Source organism: Lepisosteus platostomus, chromosome 10 (assembly GCF_059453375.1).
Source record: "Lepisosteus platostomus isolate fLepPlt1 chromosome 10, fLepPlt1.hap1, whole genome shotgun sequence".
Lineage (NCBI taxonomy): Eukaryota > Metazoa > Chordata > Actinopteri > Semionotiformes > Lepisosteidae > Lepisosteus > Lepisosteus platostomus.
The window spans coordinates 39,611,015-39,635,728 of NC_142620.1; the positions used below are offsets into that span (position 1 = coordinate 39,611,015).

At 36.1% G+C, this 24,714-nt stretch overlaps 1 protein-coding gene across 1 annotated transcript in view; it reads right to left on the reverse strand.

Moving 5' to 3' along the window:
- f8 (coagulation factor VIII, procoagulant component) overlaps nucleotides 1-23,286 on the reverse strand; it is a 30,058-nt gene extending 6,772 nt beyond the window's left edge. The window contains exons 1-20 of the mRNA XM_088648966.1: nucleotides 23,001-23,286; nucleotides 21,237-21,352; nucleotides 20,481-20,603; nucleotides 19,133-19,345; nucleotides 17,975-18,157; nucleotides 16,622-16,843; nucleotides 14,477-14,726; nucleotides 13,171-13,342; nucleotides 12,749-12,842; nucleotides 11,623-11,834; nucleotides 11,277-11,427; nucleotides 10,244-10,453; nucleotides 8,282-9,833; nucleotides 7,400-7,565; nucleotides 3,527-3,748; nucleotides 2,846-3,074; nucleotides 1,228-1,410; nucleotides 885-1,001; nucleotides 567-638; nucleotides 76-161 (exon numbers count right to left, since the gene is read on the reverse strand). Coding sequence (XP_088505092.1) covers nucleotides 76-161; nucleotides 567-638; nucleotides 885-1,001; nucleotides 1,228-1,410; nucleotides 2,846-3,074; nucleotides 3,527-3,748; nucleotides 7,400-7,565; nucleotides 8,282-9,833; nucleotides 10,244-10,453; nucleotides 11,277-11,427; nucleotides 11,623-11,834; nucleotides 12,749-12,842; nucleotides 13,171-13,342; nucleotides 14,477-14,726; nucleotides 16,622-16,843; nucleotides 17,975-18,157; nucleotides 19,133-19,345; nucleotides 20,481-20,603; nucleotides 21,237-21,352; nucleotides 23,001-23,173 — 4,746 coding nt within the window. The 5' untranslated portion in view covers nucleotides 23,174-23,286. The remainder of the gene's footprint in view (nucleotides 1-75; nucleotides 162-566; nucleotides 639-884; nucleotides 1,002-1,227; nucleotides 1,411-2,845; nucleotides 3,075-3,526; nucleotides 3,749-7,399; nucleotides 7,566-8,281; nucleotides 9,834-10,243; nucleotides 10,454-11,276; nucleotides 11,428-11,622; nucleotides 11,835-12,748; nucleotides 12,843-13,170; nucleotides 13,343-14,476; nucleotides 14,727-16,621; nucleotides 16,844-17,974; nucleotides 18,158-19,132; nucleotides 19,346-20,480; nucleotides 20,604-21,236; nucleotides 21,353-23,000) is intronic.
- Between the last annotated feature and the right edge of the window lie 1,428 nt (nucleotides 23,287-24,714).

Here is a 24,714-nt window from a genome sequence, read left to right on the forward strand (position 1 = left end):
GAATGGGCATAGCTTTATTTTTCTTAATTTGTCATACTGATTTTAAAGAAGATCTTCTCTCTTTTACTGCTTTACCTGAATCCATGACGTCTTGTCCACTCCACTCCAAGCATTAACCGAGCCAGACAATTCCAGTCTCGCCAACCCGGGCTTCCAATCATCTGTAAGAATCGAAATGAAAGGCACTTACAAAAATTTAAGAGGCTAATTATTGTGTAAGATCTCATAGTCTGTAAGCCTTCAAATTAAGTAATTTCTTATTACTTAAGATTTAGGGAAAAATCTTAAGACGAATCTAGGGAAGACTTCAACAAAACACAACTTGTTCTACAAAACAACTTTTTGGAATGTGCACTTCATTCTGTTGACAGATTTGTATGCTTGCCACATAACTATTGCTGCATTATATGTCCTTTACAAAAAGTCAAAATATTAATTACTTTATATGAAAAACCCACTGGAAAAATCAAGAGGAGCTTCCTGCTTTCTTAAGATGTGTTCCAGAACACCGATGCACATCCTTTCTCTGTGCTTATCTCCCCTGTGACCTGATCAACTACCCCTACCATAATTTCCAGAGGAGATGATCTGAGAGTCAGTTATCCTCCTGGTCTCCATCCCCAGAGGTTGGGCACATCCTGAAGCGAGACACCTTCAGGTAAACCTTGGAAGAAACTGCCTCAACAACAGTATATTTTGTCTTACAATGTCATTTTAAAAATCCAATTACAAATACAATTACCCTGCAGATGGAATTTAAAGCAAAATACAATCTCCCTTCAGCCAACTCTTTCAAAATACTATGATTATCCCCTTTCTTAATTTACTACCCTTATTTCACAGGAATGTGGAAACACATGGGAGTTATAGCAAGGATTACATACTTGGATTGTAGACAAGGACCTTTGCTCTCATTCCTGACAGCTGGTATTCACCAATCATGCACTCTACCAGCCAGGTTCCCACCATTGCTGGCCTCATTTCGATTGTTCCAAAGACACCTGGGAAGAAAAAGGCATTCTGAGATAAAGCATGAGTTGAGTCTGACTCTGGTTTCCAATCCATACTTATACACAAATGGAATGAATGAAACATTAGCTGTAAGTAGTACAAGTTCAATAACATAAAAAAAGATGCAGAATATTAAATTGAATCACAATCGTGATTAATTTATATATTTCCATTCTTACTTTAATGTACTTCTATTTTTTGTGAAAGTATCCTCACCAGGATATAGGGTGTAGACTCCCATCCTGTGTTCCTGGTCAGTTCGTTCTGTGAAGGGGTTCCCGTGAAAGTGTACAGCATGAACTTCACCACTGCTGCCCATGTTAAGCAGATGCCAACGGACAGTGTGATACTGTGCCACTACGAGGCCTGGGAGAGTCTCTGCAACATACCCATTGATCGCTGAGGGAAGAGGATTGGATTGACAGATTGGATTTGGTCAGTGAAGATCAGACAAAAAATCCACCCCCTTAAACCATTATATTTCTGTGTATGATTAATATTAACACAAAGGGTAATTATTTTTAGATTAAACTAAAAGCACAAAAGAGTGCTTGGTTCTAGTCAATGCCTTATTGACACATGAAAGGTATTTTTTACAGCCTTTATATCTGAGAACAGGAGCCACCTGTTGGTTGAGGCAATCTGGAATAAGTTGCTCAGCCATGTTGTCAAAGTTCATACTTCTTTTCTCAGGAAATGTCTGGATGAGATCCTCAGATCAATTAGCAACTAGTAACCAAAAGAGTTACATTGCCCATTGTTGTTTTGCACTTTGCCTGTTGTCTCTGTCTTTCTTTTCTTATACAATTGTATTGTTTTTTTTGTACTACTTACTGTCTCAGAGCTAGCTAAATAGCATTTGGTTATACCATATACCTGTGTATGAGTATAATGACAATAAACTTGAACTTGATATGGGCCAAATAATCTCTCATTTACAAACTTCATATTAATGATGTAATTAATAATTTACCAAAGGCTAATAAGAATCTAGTCAACATTCATAGAGGGATTGTTCGGTGTTCAGTGCCAGTATGCTGTTCATGCCTAACATTCTTTAGAGGAATTTCCTATTCTAAAAGGTAAGCTAAAATACTTTAATTTAGACATATATTCAACAAACTGCAACAGACTCTACATTATAACTGATGGCACCAGGTGTCTGATCACATAAAAACTAACAATGACATTACTGGGCAGTGCAGGAGGCTTTATTGAAGATCTGCAAGTCCTTACTGCAAAAAAAACCTAGCAGCCTGCTACTTAACCAAAAACAATCACCAGCTATTACTCTAAGGCCCTTCATATTCCCAAACATACCAATAATTAACCCCATGTAAGAATGTGGAATTAAACACCACCAATGATCAAACATGAACTAATTACAACCCTGTGTGTCTATGTAATAAAGGACATGAGTCTTTGGCTGCCTCTAGCAGGTCGACAGGTCTGTTGTACTCATCCAAATAAGTAATAAAAGGTCATAAATATTTCCTATATTGATCACTCTTGATCGATTACTTCCTTTGATCTCCATATTTTAAAGCTGTAATATACAAATGACTTGTATAGAACGGTACCAGTTAACTAAGCCTGAATGAAACCTTACAATAAGAATGTTGTTTTATTTTTCCTCATGTAAATTGAATCTACTAATGTAAATAAAAAATGTTGGAATACATTTTCCTACATTGGTGGGAATTGGTGAAAAACATAGTTTCTTTTTAAAACTCTGACACAAAAACCTTCCGATATAAAACTGCCTTCTGCATTGTGAACCATTCATCTCGCTGAAATTAGGCTTTTACTGTAATGACTGTAACTATCATCTTACCAGAAAATGTGTTGGTCTTTTGAAAAAGGGGATCGTTTCTTTTAGCCTTGCAGGGTGGCAAACAGAAATTCTTGATGTTCTCATCCATGTACCAGCTCTTGGTTTCATCGAACATAGTGAAGAGAAGGGTGAACTCCTGAATACCTAGTTGACGCTCATAAACCCTGCTGAGGGTATTGGGTTTGCAGATCAACAGAGGACCAATCAGGCCAGAGTTGATATCTTTCTCCTGTCACACAAAAATACACAAGTATATGGGTGCCAGAAAACCAACTCCAAAACCAACAATATCTTTCAAATCAACTTCAGAGCTTTATGGTCGTCCAATTCAGGGTTTGGGATGGGGGGCAGCTGGAGCTTTGTGAAGTTTCCAGAGTTTCCAAAGAGTCAAAAGTTTTATCATTAATCATATTTTCTATTCCAGATTATTTTTATTTTGTCTTCAGAAAACAGAGCCTAGTGTTTTATAAATGTGGTAAAATAAAAAAGGATAAAGCTTCAAAGGCTAATGGAAAGCAAAACAATTATTCCCATTTTGAAATTTCTGAAGAAGGCTCCCCTAGAACATATGTAATTTTGGCCAGAAAATCTTGAACAACTTCTTTCAATGTTTAGGACATCATGGTTTCCATGGTCTAGCCATGTTCTTCGATACTTGGAAAAAGCCGTAAGCAAACCTACCATATTGAGGTTGGAGTAATATGCCCAGGCTTTGCAGTCAAACTCCTTTGCAGAAGGACCCTGTGTCCTGGTGACTTTCCAGCTGTATGTTTGTATCTCATTCGGCTGCACAGCCTCTTCATTGTCTCCTCCAGCCTTCCCATGAAGCTCATTTTGCATTTTATCATAAACACCATGAAGATGGAAAGAATAGGGTCTGGAAGCCAGATTCTTAAACGTGACCTTAAAAAAACAATATCTAAAATAAAAAGCTGAAACTTCATGCTGGTAAATGCAAAGGTGTGTATACATGCTATACACTGTAGCCCTACAGTATTTTGCCGAAACTGAATCTCATAGAAATGTTGTGAGTTGGCTTTATTGGTTGCTGCTGCAGCAAGGAAGTCAAGTTCAATAGATGAACATAAAGTACAGCTTTGATGAATGTGAAAAGACCCACATGACCTATGTGTTTGATCAGTGCTAATGCTTTCATAAAAGTCAGTAAGAATAATAATAACAGTAAGCTGTCTTAAAATTTATTTTAAGGAAATCGATTGTGCAATTGCTTATGTAGGGCCAACGTTACAGAGGGGTGACAGCCCAAGGTCTATAACCAGGGGGGCACAGAGTTCAAGAGGGTGTGTACCCAACCTTCTATTATCAGAAAGCCTCTTACTCCAAAATAGAGTAGAGGCAACCTGGAGACTATCCTGGAAGCATAGGGGTGGACTACACCCTGGACACAAACACACAGAAGGACAATATAGAGACATCAGTTAACCAAACCAGCACATCTATGGATGGAAATTGGAGCACCAGGTAAACAAAGAGAGAGGATGTAGACTCCGCAGAGAAGGTGCCCTGGTTCGTGTTCGAAAAGAGGGGCAATTAATGAAAAACAAATCTTGGGAAGAGGTGAAGAACGCCAGTCCATCTCTGATAATTTGGCTTTACATCAAATTATCAGTCGGTAAACAGGAATGCAAAGAATAAATAGGTCTGGAGTAGAAACATCCTGTTTAGGAGATACAGGCAGTCCTCAATTTAAATGCACAGATGCCGAAAGATGCCATGTAACTGAAAAATGAGAAAATTCTAAACTAATTTCCCATAAGAATGTATGTTAATAGAGTGTATTTGTTAAAGTTTCACTCTCAACTGGAGACTTAAAATCCCCCCAAAATTAGACATTTTTAAACATGTCAAATGTTTATATATTTGTAGTTTTTAGACACATAAATGCGAGTTAATGTTTACCAATTTTATGTAAAATGTGAAAGGAAAATTGCTGTTAGTGGTGGGTAGTGCACAGTGTGGAAAATGCATGAGTCATGTTCCCATAGACGCAACTGAACTGCAGTAAATTGTGTTCCTTTGACTTTTTTCCTTATTTAGATTTCCTGATGGTTATTCATTGTACAGTGTTTTGTTTAATTGGTTAATTTATTCATTGTTATGGCTGACAGATTTTTGGCTTCATTGTTGTTTTGTTGTTTCTTTGTTTTTTAAATGACATTAAATTAACAGCATTTTATTTACAAATTCAATGCATTGAAAATTCATTTTAAAGATTTTTCTTCACTCATTAATTTACCTGTACGGTTTAACAGATTTTTATTTGAGATTTTCTAGAATAAAAATATAAGGTACAGACTAGACAATAAAGTCTCTAATTACTGCCAAAGATGCTTCCACCAGTGTTAAGTTAATGGGTTTCCATACTTATGAAATCAACATATTTAAGTTTTAGCTCTGTAGTTTTACCCTTAGAAATCTTCAGTTTGAGCAGTCAGGTTTGAATAAAATATTAAGTTTAAAAAATGTGTATGCATCATTTTGTAATGTCACAAAACAGGACACCATGGGAGAGGAATATTTTGCAAGACACTATATTTTGTTAATATAATCATAATATTTATCTATTTCCAGCTTGAGTTTTACAACTGGTATTGTATGTATATTACTTTTTTTAATATACATTACAAACTGGATTGAGGTGTAAATATCAACTTGAAATTCTGGAAACAGTTGGAAGGTTGCATTTTAAGTCATAAATATGATTAGATTATGAAAATATTCATAAAAGTATAAAGTATTCACAAAAACAAACTAGCAAATATAATTGAATTTGCATCGTAGTCTGGGCTTGCTCTAGGGAAGAGCTCTATCTCCTCTTTCTGTGAGCACTAACAGGCCTTGGGCTAAATAATAATAATAATAATAATAATAATAATAATAATAATAATAATAATAATAATAATAATGATTATGTAATTTTTTAAGTCTGGAAAGTGTACATCAAGAAATTAGGGAAAGAAAATGCAGTCGTGATCAGTGCTGCTTTGCAGTGTTGGAACCCTGTCATCAATTCTGGACCTGGGGTGCTATCTGTGTGGAGTTTGCATGTTCTCCCCTATGTTAGTGTGGGTTGTTTGCCCAGTGCTCTAGCTTCCTCCCACAGCCCAAAGCTTTACTGGTAGGTTAATTGGATTCTGGGAAAACTGGCCCTGGTGTGAGCATGTGCATATCTGTGTTCTGTCTGCCCTGCAATGGAATGGAGTCCAACTTTGTACACTGATTTGGTGCAATCCTTTTTGGCAGATTTCCTTAAGTTGCCTCACATTGCTCATTGACAGCAGTTTTCATGTCTTTCCTCAGATTCTCAGTAGGACTCAGGTAAGGACTTTGACTTGGCCACTCAAGGACAATCACTGTCCAGTTCTTAAGCACTTCTTTGACTCTGTGCTTTGGGTCATTGTCCTGATGAAAGGTAAATTTTGTCCCAGTTTTAGGTCTGAAGAGGTTTTCCTCTAACATTACTAGCATCTAACCTCTAACATTAGTCTACCTATTCTCCCATTAGTTTTGACAAACATCCCAGGCCCTGATGATGAGAAGCATAACTATAATATAATGCTGCCACCACCACACTTGACAGCAAGGATGGTGTGGAGTGAGTGATGCACTATGTTGGGATTGCATCAGATGTAATGCTTTGACAAAAAAGCTCTGATTTGGTTTGGTCTGACCACAAAACCCTTTGCCACATGGATCATTTGCAGTATCATTTAAGTGCTTGGTTGGAAACTCCAAGAGGGGCTTGTAGTTGGTTTTCCACTCTTCTACACAGGCAAGCTTTGTAGAGTAACAGTGATATTGTTGACTGATCCGCATTTTCTCCCATCTCTGCCATTGAACTATCTTTCAGAGCTCTTTCAAAGCCACCACTGGTCTCATAGTTTCATCCCTCACCTGTTTCCTCCTTGGGTGTTCAGTTTGGAAGGACAATCTGATCTTGTTGGTGCTTGGCTATTATAATACACCTTCCAATTCTTAATTATTGACTTCATGGTGCTCAAAGGGATGTTTAGTTTGCCCATATTTTGATCTGTGCCAACTTTATCCCTGAGTTATATTGAAAACCCCGTAGTCTTCATTGATTCTTTGCTTGAAATTCACTGCCTTGTTGATGGAACTTATAGAGACAGATGTATTTATTCTGAAATCATGTGAACAATTATTATTACTGTGGCTCATTAAGGTAAATTTGTGCATTTAAATTAATTGAAATTTACAACAGCCAAGGGTTTGAATACTTATGTAATTATAATTATATAGTTTCTTATTTTTGTCTTTTTGTTTTTAATGAGTGGAGTAGATTGTGTATATAACAATTATCAGTACTTTAAAGTGTCAAGACTTTTTGTTTAAAACAACAAACATGTCCAGGATTATTGCTAATCTTGTTGTGTGAGTCCATTCTTAGGAGCTTATTATCAAGAGATTTGTTAAATATTTTGCTTTTGTTTTTGTTTTCTGACAAAAAGTCAGATGTCTTGCAGTGATTTCCCAATGTACTTTCTTCTGGCTTAACATATTATCTGTACTTACAGTTATGATGTCATTGATTTCAGCTCTGATAACTGGCCCTAAAATTCCAAGGTGCTCTTCCAATTCCCCACGAGTCGCTTGCTGTTTGAAACTGCTGTCTACATATTTCCTGAACACCACTTTTTTGTATTCTGGGAAAAACTTCTGCCATCCCATTCTCATCTCTCTGTTGATGAAGATCAAAGATATTTATTATTGTCCACTGCACATGTATCAAGATTCCTACATGCCAAACCAAAGACTTATACAATAGATTTCTTTTTGATCAACATCATATTATCAAGTCTTGCAATTCCTGCATATTTGATATTATCTTAAATCCATGCAGGTACAATATATTTTATGAAATTATGTTTCACCTTGAAGCAGTGGGTTGTAAAATTGACAATTAAGGGTACCTATGGGGTGTTTGTTCTTGCAGTACTTCCAAGACATCTTTCTCATGTGTTATATAAAATTGGGAACTTTCTTCAGTAGAATGTATGATGTTTTTAATACAGTTAAATAAAGTCTTCTGTTTATACCTGAAGTAGTGTTAAAGTATAATTAAGTTTACATGTTATAAAATTGTTTTAAATGCACTTTATGTCCTGTATCTGGAAGAATTTTATACACAGGCCTCATGTTAAATAAATATAAAACAAGCAATCATTCATTTTTGCATTATGTTTTGGAAAGCTTCAAATCGTGTAGCTACTTACATTCAGTTTTAAAAATACTGTGTATTTTATGTTTCACCATTTGAACATTTTAACCTGGTGGTGTTATACAGTATCACTATCTTTAGAAAAGAAATGTTTCTTTGTAGGTAGATCAATAAATCACACATTTGGATGTTAAAAACAAAAAGTAGCGGAACAATTATAAAATACAGTGACATACCTGGGTTTTATAAGTTGCTGCGGTTTTTTGATGCCATAATCCCACATCACTTCGACAGCAGCAATGAAAAAATTCCGTGATATCCCATCTGAAGAACGTACATCTATACCTTCATCATCATTGCTATCAAAGTCATTCATTGTATCGTTTTCCCCTTCATTATAATCATCATAATCAGAGACAATGCTTATGTTGGAATAGTTGAGATTTGGTTTCTCCTGTGTATGTTTTTGTGTGTCGTGGGAACTGTTAGTGCTTTTTTGCATTTTACCGGACATGCTGAAATTTTCCGGCTTGTGAGAGGGCTTGACTTCTAAGACCTGATTCTCATGTGGCTGCTCTGTAGTTTTTTTTACCTCAGATTTGTCCTCTTCTCCGGTGTCTCGTTTCAGCAAGTGCTTTCCACTTAACAACTTATATAGCTTAGCACCCACAGATGACTCTTCAATCGTGTTGTACCTAGCCTGGCTGTTGTCTTTACTCAGGTAAGTAGTAGAAACTTTACTTGCATTGCTATGTGGGGGAGCAGTGGTGATGTTCAGACTTTCTGACTGATCCGTTGTATCTCCTTCTCTTTTAATCTTTCTTCTGCTGTTCAGTAGCATTAGATTTTCATCAAGTGATGATTTCCCAATATCTTGCACCTTTATAGTGGGCGGCATGGTTACATTAGTGTGTTTTTTTAAGAGCTCTGTATTTTCTAACACCTCATCAGATTCTATGTGATGTATCGCTAGAATCCTAGACCTATTGATGTGAATCTCATCAGAAAAAGGCAAAGACATATTCTTTGGATTCTCTTGGAATTCTGCACTGCTTGGCCGGATTTGATAAGGCTTCTCTTCTGGTCTGTTGGCATTTGGGCCTTGCTTAGAATCTGTTGAACTAACTGCAGTAAAAACCTGGTCCTTCTCAGAAGATGACACATTTTTTGTTAGCTCATCAGATCCAAATCTGTCCCATGAACCAGACCCTAGTTTTTCTTTAGCGACCACCTCACCCAGATCAGTCGGCAGAAGGTTAGGGGTTCTAATTTTGGTTATGCCTGTCTCATGCATTTGACTGTGGATGGATGTTAGAGGCAATGCAAAGTCTTCATCCATTGAAAAAGACTCTTCCATCTCTTCCAGGTTAACAGTACTGGTTGTACTCTCTTCTGGTGTGTCCCTTTTTTTCACTTTTTGTTGAGCTGCATTGGCATTACTTAGCTTTTGTATGATCTCTGAAGGAATATCCATTTGTTCTTTTAAAGTCCCTAGACGATTCCCTTTAAGTGTCACAATGTACTTTTTTATTTCACAATTTGGCTTACTGGTCACTGCTGTGCTATCTATTGCTTGTTGTGATTTATCGCTGCGGGCTTTTTTGCACACTTTGATGGACAATGTCTTGTTTCTCCTGCCAGCTCCTCTGGGGGAAATGTCTTCATCAATGTAATACTCCAGGTCATAATCGTAATCTCCTACAGGAGGATCACATTTCTTAACGATATATTTGGCACTCATACCTCGTTTTTTAAAATTGTCATTAAAAGCTCCTATCTCCCATTCACCTGCAAACACAAAAATTATAACCCCATTAGTATTAGTGCTAATGTAAGCAATTTGATTCTACACCTTATTGAAGGATTTCTAACAGTACAGTTGGTACTGTAATATCTGATTTTCTACATGTAACATATACTAGATGAGCAATCAGCAACAAAGTACTTTAGAGGCATATAGAATCAGTTTTTTTAAATACATGATTCTGACATGACGTCCGACAGTTAAACCTCAAAGATGATTAGAACTCGATGGAACTGAAACACTTAGGGTGAAGCTGGGGCTTCAACAAGGAAACTCCTGGTAATTGTATCTGTCATTAAATACTGGAACACTTAGATAGAGCTTCATTATCTTTGCATTCGAATCCTTCATAAAGTTTAGAAAAGGACAGGATCGTGTTTAATTGGAATCTTACCTAATGTCTCAGGTTCCATGCTGACAGTTTCCCCTGTCATGGGGAAAAGGGTTAAAACTGTTTTATACACCTTGTCTTGTTCAAAAGTGTTTCCAGTGAAATAGACTGAGAGAAAATCACTCTCGGTTCCTACATTTATTGCATGCCAGAATGCAACATCTTTCAGACAAACTGTGAAACGAAGGTTGTTGTACATATAACCGTTCACACCTGCAAGAAAAACATGATCATATTTCTGTTGGCTTTTTTCATGCTGTGCCTCAAAAACCACTTAAATATTTCAAAGTGAAACAGGATATTACGCTTTAATGATTTATATCTTAATCATAGGTGGCAGCTCTTCAGGTTTTGGGGAATCCCCAAGATGTGTATCATTCCCAGTGCTGCTAAACACCCACGTTATAACATTAAAAAATATTAACTTAACATCAGTCATTTCAAAATTATTAGTAGTGAACTAATGACAACATGTCAGCAGTAAAAAGACTGTAGTAATAAACCAACAAATTGAAACAATTTTTTCTTGTTTACAACATATAAGCAGTAGTCTAACTATTCAAAAAACCAATTGCAAACTACTGTACATTATTAGATACCACATCATAAAAATAAAACTCTTGCACAATGATAAGCCTGCACAGCAGGCCCAATTGCTAGTCTGGTATGGTACTAGAAACAGTTTTTGATATTTAATATCTGTTAAGTTGGTTGAACTGACACTTTTACTTCTCTTGAAATATTTCTAATTTACTCCTAAGTGAAAATCTCACATACTGTAGCTTTCTGGACATGACTCAGAAAGGAAATGTATCATTGAACCACTGAGCAACACAGGCAGCACACTGGCCTATGAGATGATGAATAAGAAAAAAATTAATACTGAAACATGTGTTGTATAACATGTTGCATGTGGAATTCTTATTTTAATTTTGAGTGAAATATTAGTAAATCGCAAATGAAACCAATCTTTATATCAATCTGAACAAGTTTTAAGAAATATTTTAGTCAAAAATAATTACTAAATTATACCTACTGTACATCACATTAGAGTTATAAAACTCTGGATCTGTTAGATCAGTACTGGAAGGCGACTTGCAGAATTTCTGAATGTTTTCATTGATATACCAGCTCTTGTTTTCATCGAAAATGGAAAACATCAAGTGTCTCTCTCGATCTGTTGATATCTGGCAAAAAGCAACACAGAAAAAATTCTGTCACATTTTCAGATTTTCACATTTTCACATTCACGCCAAAATATTCTTAGATCTTTTCGTCCAGTAGCCTGTGCCTTCAGAAAGAAGATATTATGCATTTCAAAATTCACTTTGAAAGGACATGCATTCTGGTCTATGTGTAGGAGAATCATAATTACTCCTCACCACATTGCCTCGCATGTCAAGGGTTTTCTTGGAGCAGATGATCAGTGGTCCCAAGAGCCCTGATGCTGTGTCCCGGTTGGGGTCAATGGTGCTTTGGTAGAACCGGGTTAGGCACTGAGGGTCTGCCTTGGTTGGCCCATCTTCAGGGGTTATTTTCCACACGTAGGCGAATGTTTCATTAGGCTGTACGGCATAACTCCTAAGGTCCTTTCCTTTAATGTTTACCAGAACCTCAGTCAACATACAGTATGATGTTCTCTTCAAAATTACATCCAATATATTTTTACTTCAACCAGCCATGATAAATTATTTCTTTTGGAGAAAAGAATTACACTGGAAAAGGAAGCAGCTCCACCAGTTCTTATTACTCAAAATGGCCCCTGTGGAACTGAGTTGTCTGCTTTTTGCTGACATTCTTGATAAACAATTAACAGAGAATACAATATTATCTACTGCATTTTGTCACATAGGATCCCAAATTGCTTCACAAACAGTAGAGAACACACCATTGAAATGTAGTATCCACTTGGATAAAACATGTAAGGCATTCTGTGTTAAAAATCTCACTTCAGAATTGGTCACATAGAGAAATTAGAAATTAGACTGGATTTAGGTCACTTATAATAAACCAGAGCAAAGCTGGCTTTATCCAGAACAATGGTGTTTAATGTCCCTACTCTTACAAACAGTGTCATCGGATCTTTCATGACCAGGTAGTGAAAATGTTGGTTTTATGTCTCATCAAAGGTCAGCACCTTCTATAGGACAGAGTGTCTTTAACCTATAGAGGTCCTATAGGACCTATAGGTCCTATAGGTCCTATAGTCCTATGTGAATGTTTACTTGCACATTGTCTATTGTTTGTTTGTACATTGTCTTGATGCACTGTTTGCACTTTGTTTTGTTTTTTACACTTGTTTTCGAGAGACTTTCTGTAAGTAAGAATTCCATTGTACCAGTACCGGTTACATATGGCAATAAAGTTCAAGTTCAAGTTCAAGTGAAAAGCTGAAAATATCAGAGGTCCTGCCCTCTGATTTTTTATTTTAGTTTAATAAATATTTTCAATTCAAGACAAGTAGAGTAATAACTGCTGGCCTTGGCTTCTGAACAGAAAGGGTCCTACCCTTAAGCGACTCCTTTTCCACACGTGGATGGATGCTGATGAGCCCTTGAGGGTAGATGTTGAAAGGGCGACTGGCTAGGTTCTTAAAAATGATCTGAAAGTTATTCAGCAAATGAAATTACACTTTGGAAACAAGGTAAAACATGTAGAAGTATGTAATTTATTAGCTTTTTTCTATCTCTTTCAGGTTCATAGAATAGAATAATGTCTGCCAAGTACAGTATGTATGCCTATATAGTTGATTATTTATGCTAGGTTTACAATACTTAGTACAATCTATATGAAGTCAGACTGAAAATAAATGAAGTTTTTATGGTTGATAATATAGTGGTAGAGTGTGCTTGAAGTATGCTATACAATAAAGTATACATTTATCTTCTGTATGCTATAATTAGAATTTAAAATGACAAATTATAATTTACCTCAAATTCATCTTCAACTTCTCCTCGTAAAACAGGCCCCACAATTCCCTTTTCTCCTCCTGTAGCTTTAAGCTTACTGAAAGTTTTATCTTCATATTCAAAATAAGCAGCTTTCTTATACTGTTTTCCTATGCGATGTGGACCTCTCTCTAAATACTCAGATGACAAAATTCTGGAACACACAAACAGACTTTTACTGTAGAATCCTACAGTATGTGCCAAATAATAATAATAAAAGACAAACACATTGCTGCTGCTCTGAGTGCACCCAGTAAATTTAAAAGTTTGAGAATAAGAACATCTTTTTCAACAAAATATGAGGGAGTTTCAATAAGTAAGGTAATAATCATTCTTACGGCAATGCATTAATTCATATAAAGCTGAAAATAACATATATTTTTTTGTTATACCAATAATTTTATCAAAAGTATAATGAGTCCATGATACAAGTTGCACATTTTCATATAGTTTCCGAACCTTTCTATGACTGTAGAAATATTGTATTTCTGCAAAAATCTATGCCAAATTCCTAAAGTCAAGACTCTAATATCTGCTTTACTTCCTGATTCTCTTGCTAGACAGGTGCTTTATTGAGAAGCCAAATAAAAGGAAATTGTTGGAATAAGTAAACTTGGTGTTCAGAAAGAGTATAATAATCTTCGTGTTGCCTTCATTGTAAAATAATGAAGTACAGATTAGCTCCTGTGAGTTATTTTCTAAGGAAAGCTGGTAAAATGGGCCCGTAGTAAGCAGAAAGCAAAAATTGAGTCAATATGTCACCTGCAGTGATGAACTGTTTATATTGGTGCCAAGAGGCAGGTATCTGGATTCAGAATCTTAGCTGAAGGTCACCTGTCAATAATCGTCTGACAAAACTAAGCCACCAATGAGAAACCTGCTAGGTGGGGATGTACATTATGCTACACCTGATCATGACCAGTCACCATTCATGATGTCTTGGCTTAGAAGATACTGTACAACAGCTGGGGATCTCTCTTTCTTGCTAAAAATCTAGCAACATGACTCACATGACAGCATCTGCTACTTCCAACTTGCAACTGATCCAGATAAGCTGGATATAAGCTGACAGACTGCAGGAAACTGTATATAAACTAGAATTCTGCTCAAGACTTTTCCTGCAAAGAGATGTTTTGGGCAACCCAATAGTAATTTTGTCTGATGAATTAAAGAAACTGGACTTTTGCAGACATCACTGAATATCAACTGATAATACGGTTATAACCAGTAATAATTTTTTTCAGAACAAAGTAGACTGGTATCAGTATCAATTCCACAACGTGCCTACCTGTCTTTTTCACTGGGGGTCTGTGGAGCATAATCCCAAATTACTTCTTCAGCTGCTATGTAATGCACCCATTTCTTGGGTTTTAGTTTTGCTGAAGATCGTATTTTTGCCTGTGGATTTGTGACGTCTATGATAATAACATTAGACAGACTTTCTATGTCAAATTCATCTTCATCAAAATCATGGCTCAATTTTCTCACCATCTTCTCCTCAGGACAGTTCTCCACACTGAAGTATGCACTCATGCCAGCTTTAAAGAAAGCAAGTTGAAAAAAAGGGTGGTTATGTACAGGTAATATCAAATACTCAGGGCTTTAGTCAAGATATTCATATTGGACACAGATGTAAACACACTGAACCCACAACTCTAGTGCCACAACTCTCTCTCTCTGTACTGATGTCATTTTGAAAAATTCATTTGAAAATCCTCACTACTTCACTGTGTGATTCAAACAGTCCTCAGTGTAATTCAGGATGTAATGAAGATCTTCATCTAAACCAGTGGTCTCTAAGCCCAGTCTGGGAGAGTCCCAATCCAAGTCCCAAACCTTGTATGTTGTTATCTTATCTCCTATTTTGAAGATTAAAAAATATTTTAAGTTATTGATTAATTAAGCAGCTTTTTGAAGGGAATGTTGGTCCTTAAGGGCTGTAGGGTATTCAGATTTGTGTTTAAAAGTAAATCTACACCGGTGGCACAGTGGCACAGCAGTTAGCAGTGCTGGGTTTTTTGGTTCATCTCCAAACCTAGGGTTCTATCGGTGTGGGGTTTCTATGTTCTCCCCCTGTTTTTGTGGATTTTTTCTTGGTGCTCTTTTTTCCTCCCATAATCTAAAAAAACAAGTGGTAGGTTAATTGGCTTTTTGGACACTAGTCCCAGGTGTGAATGTGTGCTTGTATGTGCTTTGCAATGGACTTATGTCCTGTCCAGGGTGTACCCTGGTTGTGGCTGTTTTTGCAGAGATAGGCTCTCGCCCCCTGTGACCTGGAAGCAGATCGAAAATGGATATATGGAAAGGATAGTTCATATTACTTAATTTAATACTTTAGCTAATTAAGCATTTACAATTATTTTGTATCAATGATTTTTAAAAATTAATGAGTTTATAGGAACCTAAAGAACATGCTTGACTGTAGTTTTCCTGATCTCAGACATCAAGGCACTTATCTTTCATCACAGTAAAGAATCTTTTTATCTAGCTACAGTAGGTCTTTTAGTAACAGTATCATTTCTTGCTTTTTTGTTTTGGTCTACGGTATCTTTCAGCAATACAAAATATAGTGTTTGAAAAGGTTTCTTAGTGTTGACGGCCAGGAAATGTGAAGTGTTGCACAATGTTGAGAACAGCCAGTAACTTTCAGATCTTTTGATCTTGAACGCTTTTATGTCAGTGCGTTTTTTGTCATCAGATGCTTTTAACATTTTAACATCACAGATGCATAGGATCGATGTTGCACAACAAGAATTTGGTAAGATTGTGATGTCATGGGTCATGGACCAATCTTTTGTCTTTCTTGCCCAAATGTCCTGTATAAGGTGGGGCAATAGTGTGGTTGTTTTTCAGTATTACAATATTGGGGGGAATCCCAAGTGACTTATCCAGTAGAAGGCACTTCTACCTAAGTGCAGGTGATCCAGACATTGCAAGATTAGGTCATGTCATGTAGATCATGACTCACATTCACCATATGGGCTCAGGCTTTCTTGGTTCCAATGGAATTGTGACCCCTGTGAGTTCCTGTGTGCCTGCAGGCTTCTGCTGACACATCTATAAGGCATGCCTCTTAACACATTGAACCACTTATACATCATTGAAGGGCTTGGAGCATGTCCAAAAATAAATAGTTTAAGGGGTGGGCACACCAGAGGAGCAGGGAAGCATTTTTTAATTCTCCCCATGTGGGTACAGTTGTCATTGCTGTCCTTCTGAGCCAAGATGTAAAGACACAACAGGCAAGTCCAAACTAAAAAAAAAGGCAATTCTACATTTTTCCAAAAGAAAAAATAAGGTTCTTCTGTAACACATCAGTGTGATCTCACTGTTTTACTATTTTAATAACAGCACACATTATATTATTGATATGATATTATTATTTTCCATAGTGTGTGTTTCCCAAGCCTGGGTGAATCCCAATGTACTGTACCTTGTTGGTGAGAGTGTATCTGACAGTATATAAGGAACTTCCCAATAGCCATAGGTTTCATCTCTGCTGTGGTGAAAGTCAAGGATGTGACATCCAAGGTCATTTTCCTGTGGTTATTCACTTGCAACGTGTGATCCTGGAATCGAATTGAATGGATTCCTGGTGTGGTACCCATGCCAATAAAATGCCAAACGATTTTCTTTTTTAGGCATGCTTTAAGACCTAAAAAATAAGAAGGTAAAGCATTTTGCATGAAAAAAACAGTATTAATATTTTAGAGATTTATGTGAATACAGTACTTCACATTTTGCAGATGGTTTGAAACACCATTTGTAAAGATTCCAGGGGAGAGGACAGGACTGTTCATTCTTCTTCACTATAATCCTTTGATTCATTAATATCTTTGCACCACTGAACTGCTGGAAATAGAAATGTAAAATGTATTAATCCCTTAAGCCTTAGAAAAGCATAATTAATAAAGAAAATGAGTTTGAATGCCTTTAGAAGACTAATTTGAATAATAGAGCCATAATATCTATATACAATAAATAATAATTTATACATAAATTAAGAACATTAAAATTCTCTGTGAATAAGAAGTGGCCATTTGCCCTATCATGCTCATTTCATTCAGCCTTATTCATATAATCATCAGTGGTCATGCTAGAAAGAAACTCACACAAGAAATTGACTATTTAGTGTAACCAATCAAACCTACTTTGCATGTGAAACCATTACAGACAATATTACAATAATGGAAGTGGATCCATTGTTAATATATTGTATATATTGGTTTTGCATGTAGAATCATCTCAGATATCATCTTATTCATATAACTGACTGAGATGTTAATGACAGATTTAAAGAAAATAAATAAATATGACCCTCTGACAAGTGGGCACTGAACACCTAACAGCCCACGCATGAGTGCAGAAAATGGTAAGAAATTTATTTCACAAGACCCACAACAAAAGAACCACAACAGGTTGAAAGCAGTTATAAAGGTGAAGGAAGGGCAAACAGACCATTGAAAAATTTTTTAGGATAACCTTTACTCTACAACAGTGCCATTTTCTACTCCAGGAAAACTTGTTTATTATATTATCATTACAGTCTATTTATATTTGTACAGTCACTGTGAATAGTGAATACTGTTGGAGAGTATTTGAATACTTAATACCCTTTGCAACATATATGCTCTCACATGAGTGAGTAAATGTTGGACAAATTGTATGTCTGCATATAGATATTTTTTCTCATATGGGAATCCATTCTTTAAAAATCCTAAAGTGTACCTAAGGAAATAATTGTAATCATAAGCTTTCAATGGCATGGAAAATTCACATACAGTACCAGGCAAGGAAGCGTTGACATATCCATTGATAGTGTGATACTGTTTTTGAACTCTGGGTCTTAGATTCTGGATTTTTTCCTTGAAGGTCTCTCCATCTCCATACCAGCTTTTTGTTTCATCAAATACAGATAAAAGCACAATGAACTCCTGGATGTTTTGGTGTCGATCAGTGTTTAGTGTCCCTGTATGTCAATATTGAATAAGCGAAGAAACAATTAAAAAAGGAACAAACTGACATTTTCCAATCAAAGTCGAGAATAGTTTTGTTTACATTTGATCATTTAAGAAAACCTAACATACCATCAGAAAAAGAAAGAGTAAAAATATTTGTCTAGATTGTGAGCTACAAGACACTATCATCATAGTAAACATAAATGTGATGATCTCATTAGGCCTTTTCAATTTCTAAAATTCAGCTTTTCCACCAGCAATTGTTGTTTTGTGCAATGAAATTTAAAATATATATCATTTATATAAAATGTTTAAGTTCAACAATGTAATAATGATGAACCTGCAAGTCTCCAATTATCCAGAAGTGCCAATATGTAGGCATTTCATTCTACACAGTAAAAAAAAAATGGGTAAGAGAAAATCTCAGTCATGTCTTTGCTACATTATTTCAATTTACAGTTTTACAGAGCCAGCCATTCACACCACCAGCTACACAAACAGAGAATTGTACAAAAATGCTACCATCCAAAAAAGATTGAGATTCAATCACATCATGATTAAGTACAGTTTTTATTCTTTGGTTCACTTTTTTTCATCACATTTGTTACAAATGCATTGTCCAAAGAGCATATCAAATGCATTGTCCAAAGAGCATATCAAAAGATGAATACATTTCTTGAAATTTGATTAGTGTTGTTTTCAGAAACAAACCCACCATCTGGGTTTTAATTGGCTTTTTATAAAACAAACCAATCGTAGTAATGAGAAAAATAAATTATGTTCTCTGTGGTGAGTTATTTCCTGCTGTGACAGATGACTTTCTGTCAAAAGACCTTTTAGAATAATAGGTGATTGCTCATTTTCTCTCACGGGGCTGGTTCTGGTGTAGATGGTCCTGAACATCATTGCCCAATACTGTCACACATGGTGGATGTCAGTCCCTCAGTTTTGAGAACCTTAATAGTATTTAGCTTACAGCAGCTTACCTGATTTGCAGATGAGTAAGGCTCCGATGAGACCAGAATTGAAGTCCTTCACAATGTCTACATGTGAAGAGTAGGAGTAAGTTAGACAATCTGGATCCTCTGGTGTGGGACCAATGGTAGGTGCAATATCCCAAACATAACGGTAATAGGCCCCAGGAGCTACAATGTCATCCTCTTTCTCCTGTGTGGATGTCTCATCATTATAACCTGCACCTGGATGATAATGACAAACAAGGCAAGGACAAAGATTACTTACATTAGGCATCATTGGTTCGTTTGAACACTGGAGTTCATGTGTGGTTTACCAATGTTCAAAGAATTTTCCACACATTTTCTTTTTCTGAACACATTTTCTTCCTGAAGCAGTGCATTTTTTACAAAGCCATATAAATATTGCAACATGAGTGACTGGGGTTGACACTGTGACATACAGCGCAAATAAATAATTTTTAATGTACAGAAATGGCTATTGCCAACCGAACTGGAAACTCAAAAAATAAAAGAAAGGAGAGCAGAACAATCTATTTTGCTGCTGTTCAATTTGGCGCGAATGGCACGAATGCTGGCACGAATACACACGCATCAATACTTCACTTCATTTCTTGGGTGACCGCACAGTGCCCCCTCTCCTTCCTGGAGATATAGCAGCCCTAACCCCAGGGTGCCTCCCTGCCAAATGTTGGGTGAAGAAATGACGATTGCTACAATATACAGTAAATGATATATGTTGAAAAATAAAAAAAAATCTGTTATTATCTCAAAATATCATAAACAGGGCTGTAACATGTTTTGGAAGTTTCAGTCCCAAACACAGCAAAAGTCACATGGTTTTCCTAAGAAAATGACATTGTGGGCCAGTGTCCATTCTTAAAGACCTATATGATACAACTGAACACATACCTGTTCCTGTAAACGACATTTCTGGTAAATCACATTGTTTATGCTGAAACAAGAGTGCACTTGCTGAATGTACAGTAAGTTAAAAAAATGAACAGGTGGCTTGAGCCTTATGGCCCAGGAGTGTTGATTTGAGCCTGCTTTAGTTGTTAAATTGTGGTGAATAATTGTCTGGGAGTGGGTGTGTTAGATTCTTTCCAGGATTTCTTCATTTGGTTCATTGACTCTTGAGACTTGCTGAGTCTTTGCAATTTTGCAGCAGTACCAAGGAACTGTCCAGCTCTTCTAACTCTCACATAGAACCCTATGAAGCTTGGATTTGGTCAAATGGGTAATGTCTCTGACAAGTGGGCACTGAACACCTAACAGCCCATGTATGAGTCTTGTAGCAGGTGCTATCTTAAAAGAAAGAGAATGACTACAGAAGAGATAAGTGGTCTAAAGAGCTCACCCTCTGATTGCTTCCAATAGGAGATCCCAATGGGATGAACACTGTAGGGACGGGAAGCAAAATTCTTAAAGTGAACTACAACTTTGTCCATGACTTCAGCAGCTATCACTGGACCTTGAATTCCTATGAAAAAGCACAGTTTGAGAATACATATGTCACTTAGTCTCATCTTCTCTTTTCTGCTAATGTGCATGAAGAAATGTAATTCTACTTCTTCTTAACTGCCAGTTTGTTAAAGGCCTATATGATACAGCTGAACATGTAAATGACATTTCTCGTAAATCACATTGATAATGATGATGTAACAAGAGTGCTCTTGCTGAATGTAAGTGTTAAATCATATGTTGCTAATTACTAATTTACTTTTAATTTGATCTAGCAAATTATTTAATTCCAGATTTAACATCTCTTTTTACCCATTGCAGTTTATTTTCATTTTGCTTTTGCCTCAGCAAGACACAATAATATTTGATTACAAAGGGCATTTAGTATTGTATTATAAATTACCATATATAAGACTATATCTGGAGTGTAAAATGTCTTTCAAGATCTGCAAGGCTACAATGTCTTTCAAAGTTCCAGAAAATGTCTTGGGAAAGATAACTATGCCCTGTTTTATTAGAAATGGAAACATTCAATCAAACTTGTTTCTTTCATGAACGTTCCTACTACAACGTATGCAGTATATTATTATTAATATGCAGTATATTATAATATGTAGTTTCTCTCAGATTGCTCTTTTATTAAAGTACTGACCCATCCATGACGGCTTTGCTTTTGGTGTTGAGAATGTGGAATCTGTATATTCCCAATAAGTGGCTTTCTTGTACTGCTGTGATCCCTCTTTGGAAAAACGTATCGTTTTTTGGTTCCTAACAAAGTATAAAAAGACACAAATTTCACTACTAATTTTCTTAAGCAAGAACATAAAGCATATAACTTTGAAGCTATAACACTTATCAACCTTTTGCATTCCCTGTCTGATACAGTAATACTAATAAAGGAAGACTTTAGACAAATTAGACATTTGTAAATGGGTTAGCACTCTCTTTTTGATTTTTTGAAGTGCAGTAATGCTGTAATGTAAAGCAGTAACACTGAAAATACTTGAGTAATTGTACAAGTGACTATGCTTAAAAGCAAGCAAAATGAGCTCATTAATGCCTGGAGAGGGTTTTTTATATTCTAGTTGTGGAACTAAGGCAACTGAATTTGAGAATAAATTATAGCTGTCTGTTAAGACCAGAAACATAATAGTCTAATAATGTGTTAAAAATGATATAATATATATAAAAAATATATATGTAAGGAACTATGCTTCTACACCAACAGCAGAGATAGCAGAAATGATGCCACTAGTGAAGAAACATCCAAGATTTTCTGAATGCAACTGAAATTTTAAAGGTACTGTAGTTATCCTAAATGCTAGGTATGTATTATGAAAGCATTTTCTTTTTTCTGTTAGAATAATCTTTACAAAGTAATAAAACACACTACTGATCAAACAAAAATCCAAATAAATTAGTTATTACTGTGTTTGATATGTAAAAAGGTAAATTGTTTATTCAAACAGCTGATTAAATCATAAGATATGTGTATCTTCTAGAAAACAAATGGACTTTTCATAATTCAGATAAATTAAAATTAATGATTAGATAAAGAATACTACCTGGGACACAGAGGTAAAGTAAATTTCTTTAAGGGTAATATTACATAGGTTTGACTAATCTGTTGTCAGATTTGAAATTGACTCTCCAATCAATAAACCATTAATCATAATAAAATTGCTATTACTTTAGCAAGCTTTAGTAATTGCTATTACTTTAACTATCACAGCTATAGCTACCAAGGGTGCTATTGTTGATACCATTATAATGCTCTTCTAATGCTAGTGCTACTACTGTATTATTGCTACTATGACTACCACTATCAATAATACTGTTCCTAATATTACTGTTATTCAAATTTATAAGCAATATACTCAAATTAAAGTTGAATAAAAATTAAAACAGTAGCTTTTTAAAGACTATGTGCAGTCCTAAAAAAAGAAACTCCTTGGTATATACAGTAAAACACCATTTTTAACATTAAGTATTAAAACATTACAGTGCTAGCTACTGTGGTGGTTAAAAATCAATTTTATCCTCTGTAGTTACGGAATTCAATTTTAAAATACATTTATAGTACAGGATATCAGATAATAAAAAATATTAAATCACTTGCCTCAATACAGTATCTTGTCATCTGGAGAACAAAAAGGTTTTCTACATATTTTATTAAGACAGAAATTGGAAATAGAGTAAATAAGTTAAAAAAGTTACAAACTATTGCTAACAAGAAGAAACACCTGAATGTTTGTGTTCACCTATTTTCTTTATTATTTTGTGACTGAACCTGCAGAACTATTGAAATTGACCTTTTAAGACAGAATATACGATACTGGAAAAATATCTTTCCCTCATCTTGGCACCCTTTAAAATATTTTAAGAGTATTGTAAGAAAAAAACATACTGTACATACTTGCTTTGTGATGGGAAAGAATCCAAATATTCGCTGTGCAGGTAATCCCATTCAAACTCCACTGCTGCAATGTAGAATTCCCTGATTTGAGTGTGGGGCTCTACAGCAATGCTGAAGAACATGAGAAAGGAGAACAGCAACAAATTTGCTGGAACTTTTTTTAGCACTTCCATCTTCACCTTTGAAGTCACGCAGTGCTCCACCGATTTTTAAACGTATTTAATAGCTCTGGACATCTTACGCAAGAAGAAAACACTGCTCTAATTACTCAAGAGTAACTCACAGAAAGAAAAAAGCAAGATTAGGAAATGGGGGAGGAAAAAACAGAAATGGAACACTGACTGAACTCTTCACCTTCCCGCAACTTCAAACAAGCAAAGGAAATTCAGCAGGGAGCACAAATCCAGATTTCGGCATATGCCATGTTACAGATTGCAGAATCTTATCTCGGCCGCATTTTCGAGAAGAAGGCATGATTTTTTTTGGCTCCATGAAACAAAGAAAAACTAAGAGTAAAAACAGCAAACACCTCTTCTGTTTCGTGTGACCTGGTCGGTGGCTGGCTTCTAGAGAGGCAGGGGTTGGACAAACCAAAAAAGATGCCAGAGAGCAATTGTCAGTTGCAACACAAGAAGTCTTTATTAACTCAGAAATGAAGGTGCAAGAGGGCCTTTTATAAAAAAAAAAGAATCAATGGCAAAAGACCATATAACCAAGAAGGGTACAGAACTATGACCTACACAGGAGCTCACAATACATTGTCTCACAATACACTGTCAGTCTGATGGATAGTGCACTGAGGACACTCTGGGGCAACAACATTCTCATGCCAATCAATTGGTCAAGCAGCTTTCCAAGAGCCTTTAGTTCCAGTACAGGGCAGTGTTCACGCTAACACATCACTACATTGAGGAAAGCAAACCTATTCTATTCTGCCCTCTCCAGGTTGTCAATCCACATAAAGGAACATAACCCTCAGTACACATACAGTAGGCCTGAATGGCAATTTCAGGTGCCACAAACACTACCAGCTAAGACCTGATGAGATCATCCCTTGCATCAGGTGTGCAATTTGACTGTTAACACAAACCACTACAACACAGAAAATGGCACCATTCGAGAGATCATTTAGTACATTTCATGTTCAATGTGTTTAATTTAATTCCTATGTTATTAAATGTAGATACTGTATAAGTCATTCCAAAACAGTCATGGCTTTTTCTGGGGTGGTATGATAGCAGAGTGTCTGAGCTTCACACAGCAAATGGGCGTTATTCCAGCAGTCTAGCACAACCAACTGTGTGAATTGTAGCTCAATATGTTTCAAGCATGAGCTGAGAGTGACGGTACTCCCTGCTGCACTAATTCACCCATTAGATTTCCAGTGCAGGTGCTATCTCCCCTGAGGACAGCCCAACCCAGTTATTGGAAATGATGTGGTGTTACAATGACACATGTTGGTAGGGGCCAATGTAGATTTCTCAAGATGAGGTATAGTACTTCTAGTACTTCTATTAGGCAGCAGTCACTTATAAGAATGTTGGAGACCTACAGCTGACATACTGTATATAGTTATTACAACACCACTTTTTACATGTTTAAACAAGCTTTTTAACTGTGAGAACTATTTGCATGTTGTGAGGCCAGGTGCTGTTTATTGAACAAAATCTGATTCTGAAATTACTGAAGCAGTAGAATTGCTGAAAAAGCCTTG